The sequence below is a fragment of the Poecilia reticulata genome, chromosome 22, assembly GCF_904066995.2.
Source record: "Poecilia reticulata chromosome 22, P_reticulata-male-v2, whole genome shotgun sequence".
NCBI lineage: Eukaryota > Metazoa > Chordata > Actinopteri > Cyprinodontiformes > Poeciliidae > Poecilia > Poecilia reticulata.
Window position 1 is genome coordinate 10202244 of NC_088851.1, and position 7790 is coordinate 10210033.

The 7790-nt window shown below is 39.4% G+C and overlaps 1 protein-coding gene across 5 annotated transcripts; it reads left to right on the forward strand.

The window, feature by feature from the left end:
- Positions 1-106: 106 nt before the first annotated feature.
- On the forward strand, positions 107-7045 carry spmap2 (sperm microtubule associated protein 2). 5 transcript variants are annotated; one of them, XM_081603364.1, is made up of 7 exons: positions 107-1347; positions 4044-4173; positions 4252-4313; positions 4406-4466; positions 4755-4881; positions 6435-6600; positions 6682-7045. In XM_081603364.1, exons 2-7 carry the CDS (start codon positions 4058-4060, stop codon positions 6942-6944), a joined length of 795 nt encoding a protein of 264 aa, XP_081459490.1. In that variant the 5' UTR covers positions 107-1347; positions 4044-4057; the 3' UTR covers positions 6945-7045. The 5 variants fall into 5 exon arrangements, with proteins under 5 accessions (XP_081459490.1, XP_081459492.1, XP_081459491.1 ...); XM_081603366.1 differs by having other exon boundaries at positions 6435-6594; XM_081603365.1 differs by having other exon boundaries at positions 4409-4466.
- The last annotated feature ends 745 nt before the right edge of the window (positions 7046-7790 follow it).

Genomic DNA, 7790 nt, shown 5'->3' on the forward strand with positions numbered 1-7790 from the left:
TTGTGCTGTTTTTTTGTTTTGTGTTTTTTTTTCCAATAGCAAATATACGTTATTTAACTTTCAAAAACCTGACACGTGTTGTAATGACTGCAAATTAAATGTTAATTGAGGGAAATCATAAGTCAAGGTTTGTTCAAGGTAATGTGCAGTGTTGGCTTTCCACCACAGGCCATTACTACTGATCACCTGTCCACTGAAGTGGACGGCATGCACCAGTGGCAATATTTTGACAGGTATTGATATCAGTACTCTTGACTATAGATTTACAATATGCAACATTTCCAGCAAATATTTTGACTCTAAATAAACTGGCATATTTTAGTTCTTAACTTGATGTCCATTGTTACCATTAAGAAGTAAAGTTTTTATACGTTACTGGTCAATGGTAGCAATAGTGACAGCGGAGATGAGGATGATGAAGACCCTTTGATCACTGAGATAAAATCAAGGTGTTGGAAGGACTTGAAATAACTGGAATCTACGGATTACAAACCTGTATGCATTCCAAAAAAGAAAATAAATTATTTCCTTAACGGATCAGAAAGTGAAGACATTTCCAGTAATTATGGAATCATGTCGTACCTCAGATACCTGAGGTCAAGAATGCATTGATCATCAGAGCCAGGTCTTCATCTTGACATCATACTTACGTGTTTTTTTCACTTCTTGGAGAAGGTAAATGAATCACTTGCATTTCAAGGCATCTGTAGCTTGTGTGCTAATAAATGAGGGTTCCATCCAGACACGCTCAACAGAACCAGTGCCATCCCATCACCGTTGAAACGCAGACCGGTGTCTAAGGCAGCGGTGTCCAAAGTTGGCCCTGGAGGGCCGGCATCCTGCATGTTCTAGTTTTCTGCTTGGTGGTAGCAACTTCCTCCTCAGCATTCTCCTACAGCCAAAAATATCAACATGCAATGATCCAGCCTGCAGACTAAACTACATATATCTGCATCCAATGTGTTGTTTGCAACCTGGGTGCTTTGAGCATTTTCATGCGCATTCCTTGAATTCGCACACCAACGTGCTAATTTCACTGTGAATGAGGCACTGAAAAGAATCACGACACAATCGAAGAAGACAGACGGTCATCGACCAAGCTTCGAAAATGGTTCCGATACCACTGTAGTATTCCTGAACGGGAAGATGTTCTTCGGACTGCTTTTCTTGAGTCAGATTAGCTAGCTCTAGAATTCCATCCGGAACCTGTGTGTCATACTCAGAGCAGAGGGGTTTGTTACCATAGCAACAGAGTGCTGACCAGGGCAGCCAGTGTTCGTAGTAATGGAGACCTTAGCTTGGCACGATTACGCCGCCTAGAGGCAAGCTGGCAGAAGAGAGAAGGAGGTAAGCTCCGCATGACTCCTGACATTTGACCAGACTAAACTGACAACCACTTTAGACTTTCCAAATAAAATCTAGAGTAGATAGTTCCCACAAGCCCGAACCGGAAGTAAGTTACTCCAGAAATGCGCCAACTTGGTAGGCAAACGGTAAAGAGCGCTACATAGCAGGAGCATTGACAAAACGTAATTTTTTAAAGGCTTTTTCTGCGCTTCAGGAGAACTAATTCAGTGTCTAGCAAAAGCACGTCTTATGAAAATAGTCAACTAGTCATTTGTGTTTACCGACGAAGCTTTAATCGGGAATGATGATGTGTGGTTGTATTTTAAGAACGTGAAGTTGATCCGTGTCCCGAAAGACTCTCTCTATTGCGCAGATTGTAAGTTTAATTGCCAGAAACGGCAAATGGGAGAGAAAGCATAAAAATAACGTGATAAAGCTATAATAAATTAAATCAAATCAAATCAAATAAACTTGTACAGTTTAAAATCATGTGACATAAATGAGCAGTAACTGAATGTAAGTTAGGCTTTTTTGTTCAAACACAGTTGTTGCAGCCAGAAAAAAATATCTGCACATCTACAATTTATGTTTATGTTTAATACTTTCTACCACAGTTGCAGCCCAGCCTTATTCATCACCAGAAACCTAATCTAAACTCAACCCTTGTTTGGAGGAAATAAAGGTCTGGCTGGAGCACAGCCTTCTCCAACTCATCAGCTCCAAAACTGAAGCCATCCTTGTGGGCTCTCCTTATCAGATCCAATCATAATCCATAACCAGCATCTTCTTTTCTGGTTCCAATATTCCTCTTTCATCTGTAGTCACAAATCTTAGTGTAAAACTGGATCCACAGCTCACTTTTGAATCTCATGTCAACTACCTCTGCGAGACTCCCTTCTTTCACCATTTCCAAAACCCATCCCATTTTCTCCCCCTCAGGAGCCAAAAAAACTGGTCCACACCTTTGTCTCCTCCAGACTGGACACACACTTCTCATTGGGTTTATTAGAAAGACTCTGCAGAGGCTCCAGTACATCCAGCACTTTGCAGCTAGGATGCTGATGAGTGTGTACAGAGATGACCTCAAACCTCCACTGCCACTGGCTTCCCGTTTCCACCACAATTGACTACAGCATTTCCCTCCTCACACACCGATTAATCTACAGCAATGCCCCCACCTATCTCAAAGCACTGCTTAACCCTCAAAGCACAGCTTGCTTGCACCACTCCACCGTCTGAAACCTTCTCCACATACCTGAAACCAAACTGAGGCCCTCTGCGCTACCACTCCACATCTATGGAATGCCCTTCCTGACACTCTGAGGGTGCCAGAGTCCACTGACTATTTTAAGACATTTCTTTTTAGCCACATTTTTGGTTCACTTAGACGTTTATTTTTTAAACCTCTTTCATTTATTTATGTTTTTATTTTTGTCCATTGTAATTCCTTGTTTTGTTTTTAGACTGTTGTAACCCTTTGAGATGTCAAGGCGTAAAAGGCTTTATTAATAAAACATATTACTTTTTATAATTATTAATATATCACTATCCATATGGATAATAAAGCAATCAGAGTAAACCCGTGCTGTGTTAGATGGCATGTATTTCCTCTGGATATTTGCCAGCCAGTGTTTGATGTTTGATGCTTAGCAGCAAAATTTGCTCATCTTTGCAGAATGTAGTGAAAACTTCTCTTTACTGCTTTATTGCTTCTGTTTTTACACACGTGACAATATTCAACCACCATGGTTGTAAATTGTTTACACTATCGACTATATTTAGCATTGTAGCTAATGTTAGCCTTTACACTGCTGCTTGCATTGTACTGGTGCACAACATGCTAATGATAGCCCGTGCTAGTGACAGTACTTTAACTAACGTTTGCTTTATAGCTCATTCTTGGCATTTTCATTTGACAAAGAGAGAGACTAACTATGTTATTTTAAGCTGTTTACCCAAAGCTGAAGCCCGTTGGACCTGACTATTAATTAAGACGCATGATTTGAGTCAGAGTGACGCACACTTTGACAGGCCCCCTTCAAATTTCTTCAGAAATCTTCTGGTTTTATTTTTGTCCTTACTCACCCAACTTTTTGTCAGACTCTTTCTTTCCATTACCATCTTACCCATGCAATCTTGCGTTGAGGCTGGTGACTATCTCCATCTGTCTTTGAGCATGAGGCTGGGAAAACTCTGGACAGGGTGACTCACACCTGAAGGCAATTTTAGAGGAGCCAATTAATGAGGCAGACATGTGGTCAGAGTACCAGGAAAAAACTCAAGCAAACACAGAGGAAACATGCGAACTCCATGAAGAAAGACCCCCAGATCTTCTTGCTGCGGGGCAACAGCGCTAACTGCATGAATTGACAATGTTCAAAATCTTTGAATATTGTTTCTAAACTACCTCTGCTTTTAGCATGGACCTGTCTGAGAACAAATTACATTAAGTTTAACCGTAGTAACTACTGTGCGTGGTATCAGAAGGCAAAAGGTTGCACTGGATTTTATTTGGGCTTGCCAAATCAAATGGATCTGAACATAAGTTAATAATGCATATTTTTTTTAGATTTAGTTTTGTAAAAGGTTTTGAAAACCATGTATCAGCTTCCTTCCACTTAGTGACTAGGCTCTCACTGCTTCATGTTGTCTTATCCTGTAAAATGCCAATTAAATGCATTGAATTGTGTGTTTAGAATATTAGGAACGTATGTGTCTTGACAATTTTTCCAAAGTGTGTGTGTCATCAGCCAACACTGCTGTCATGGGAACTGAAATTCAGCCACCATCTCGTCGTACGTCCGACCATTTCAAATATCTGGACCGGTAAGAATAATTAACATCAAAAGCTGATAATGTTCAGTTTCTCTCTTGTTTTTTAATGAGCCTCCTCTGGTTTTTCAGTCAAACTGCTCAGTGGCTCGAAAAAAAACCACCTCCGAAGTCAGAAGCCACCATCCCACCCCGTAGGGTTTCTATTATCGCCCCATTTTTTGGGTATGAAATTAGAATTTCTTTGTGATAATACAGCATTGTTTTTGTTTTTTCCTGCTTCTAGTAGAGTTGGCCCCTACTTGGGCAGACTTGACCAGAACTCGAACTTACTTCTCTCAAATCCGGTAAATATAGCAGTTTGAAGAATGAAGCTGACTTCTTCTGATTTCTGTTTTTTTACCATGTAAATGCACTCCAATGTACTATCTATGTCTTAACCTTTCCTATCTCTCATTTTGAAAAATATGCGGTTGCTAAACATCTTTCATAACCTATTATGCATATCAAACAGTTACTATAAACAAATAAAGGAAAGTAAATCTGTATGCAGTCAGCCTACCTTTCATTTTGCCTCGTACATTTTTATATTACTATGACTAGATTAAAGTGTTTCTTTCTTTCCTTTCTTTTAGGCTTACTCCCACATCGAAGATCAGTCCATGGGCTCTCCATGCCTTCCCATCTGAACGAGTATGTGAACTTGCTCAACCTCGGCCCTTTGCAACGGGGTGGCAGGCTGAACTCCCTCTACCATCACCTGTGAGTAGCAACGTGTACATGTCTAAACACTGCTGTACTCGTGACAAGACCAGAGGTAGCCTATTGTGCCTCTTTTCTACTTATCACTCGCTAAGAAAGGTCTGAACATCAAGCCTAAAGAGCATCTGTACACTAAATTTTACACTTGTGGACACACGTGATTCTGATTTCTTCTGTTTGGTTTCCTCCTGAACCAACAGATCTAAAAGTTTTGTTTCTGAATCCTCATTACCAATGATTAAGTGTCCTTAGTTTTTTTTTTTGTCAATATGGGAAAAGTCCTTAAGAGTCCGTGGTTCCTATACAAGATGGAAAAGTATAGAAATGAAGAGTTTTCATGCACCCTCCTGCTGAAATAAATCCTGGATATAAACCTAGATCTCACTGAAGTAGCTATTTACATATACACTGGTCTGAAAATGCTTTGGGATCTCTTGTGCGCTTAACTGCATAGTTTCATATAGTTGAGAGATGAGTCTTTTACCTCTATAAGCCAATGTCATACAGGCAGAAGATGATGGAAAGAGTGACAAACAATTGTTTGATCAGTTCAGATACTTGCATTCATTAATAAATATGATGCTGTAAAACAACAGGAAGAGTTTAACGATACATACCATCTTCAGGATCTGAGTTTTAGTCATCTGGTATTGCAGTGGGCTTCATGCTCAAGCCCACTGAAATACCAGTGGGCTTGAGTATCCCACTGGTATTGCAGTGGGGTAGTCAGTACCAGTGGGATACTCACTGGTATAGAGTGAGTATCCCAAAAAGGATACTCACTCTATACCAATAGGTTTGGGGTCTTATCCTGCTAGAAGACAAACCTCCACTTGAGTCTCGCACTTTTCAAAAACTCTAACAGAATGACCTTCGTAGCAACCACTAATAACAGCTATAAGTGTCATATTTTTGGCCATTTTAAATGTAATATAACCAATTATATAATCCCTAACTAATGATGTAGCAAAAATTTTGAATGAACAACATGTAGTAAATAAAGGATCGCATTATCTAAAATTATGACTTCACATTGCTGCGTTATTTAAAACCGTTTCAAGTGAATAGTACAACAGATAATTCTCTAAATGGGTCTGACAAACATATTTACAGAGAGAGTACTTAAGTTTGAATGACTGTATGTAATACTCATTGAAACACCCGTAACTGCAAAAAAGTATTTTTCTTCCAAGAAATGGACCATTTATTTAGCATTACATTATCCACCTCAGTTATTGTGTTTTAAATCTGCGCCAATGATGCCCAATAACGATATTATTTGACTAATGTTCATGATTTTGGCTATTGTAGTTATCAACATAATAACATTTAAATTGTCTCAAATACAAATGTTATTCATAGGTACTACGGTAGTGGCTGTAATTACGTTACTTCACCCTGTTTTGTACTACACCCTGTATTTAGCTCCATCCATCCTCCCACCGACTCTGACAAGCTTTACTGTCCCTCCTTAAGAGAATCGGGGGCAGAGTCAGGCGATAACATTTTACGATCCTACCAGATCTACTCTCTCTGTGTTGTGTTTTCTGTAGGTGAGTAGAGCGTCACTGACAGCAGTGGCCTCCCCCCGAACTTGCAAGCTCGCCCAGCCAAAGAAGCGGAATGCTGAAAATGACCCTAGCCACATATCTGAACCTCGACTTATGACCCATTTGATCTCAGCCCATCTAAGTCATCTAAGTATGCTAGCGGGTGAGTGTAAGTTACTTTCCTACAATGTTTTTTGATCAAGATGTTGCCTTTGCTCTGTCTGTTGCCTGATTGCATTTGTCTTTATAGTTCCAAAGGCAGAGCATCCGTTGCATAAGAGAAAACGCTCAGCACGCCGGCCAGTTTCCCCAGCAGCCAAAAGTTTCTTTCCCTCCAAGAGAATCCTTGAACTGTCCTTCCCCAAAATACGGAAAGATGTGTATGACGGATATGACCCTTTTGTTGTTAGCCATGCAGCTCTCTGTGGTAGCCCCTCTCCTCGGACATTACAGCTCGCTGTACCTGTGCCTCGAAAATGCACTCCAAAGGCATCTACCGCACGTAGTCCCTAGAGAGGTGTTCGTTGTTCTTAGTTTCATCACCAAACGCCTCGCTGAGATCATTTCATCCCAAACAGCAGTAAATGTGGCAGCTCTGCCTATTGCCTCAGTAATTAATCTTTGTGTTTTTTGTGGGTTGAATCCGAGCTCATCGAGTCTGTTAACAGTTTTACAGTGTGTTGTCTTAAAGTCAGTCATCACCGTATGTGAAGATGTTTAGTTACAGCTAAAATATTTTAAATCTATAGGTTAAGTACTTTATATTAAGTTTGTTACAAACAAGGTTTTTTTTGACACAGCACAATAACTGCCATCACATCTGTTACAAACAACGTCATTATTGCTATGGAAAAAAAAGAGAAAGATTTACTGTGCTTTTTGTATATATATCGACACCCTTTGATCTTGTACATCTTGATTTTTTTTTTATAAAGTCTGTTTGGGTGTTTTTCAAAGGTTAATATTGGGACCATGTCTTTTTTTTTCCATTTAAATAAATAAATAGCTAGGATAGCTGCAACTATGGTTCACGGATGATGCAGTTATTTACCCATTGCGTCATCATGCTATTTTAATCCATGTTTTACCTTTTTCAAAATACTTTAGTGCAGTTAAAATTGGTACTCCCCCCCAAAAAATAAAAAAAAACTTAGCTTAATTAATATGCAAATAATTTGATTTTGTTGCATTTTAAATATATCAGATTTTCAAACAACTTTTAAAAACAGATGAGAATAAACTGAGTAATAGGAAAAAAATGTCAAATTACGATTTCATTTATCAGGTGAAAAAGATATGCAAGCCGGACTGGCCTCATGTGGAAAACTGATGACCTCAATAACTGGTTGCGTAGTACAG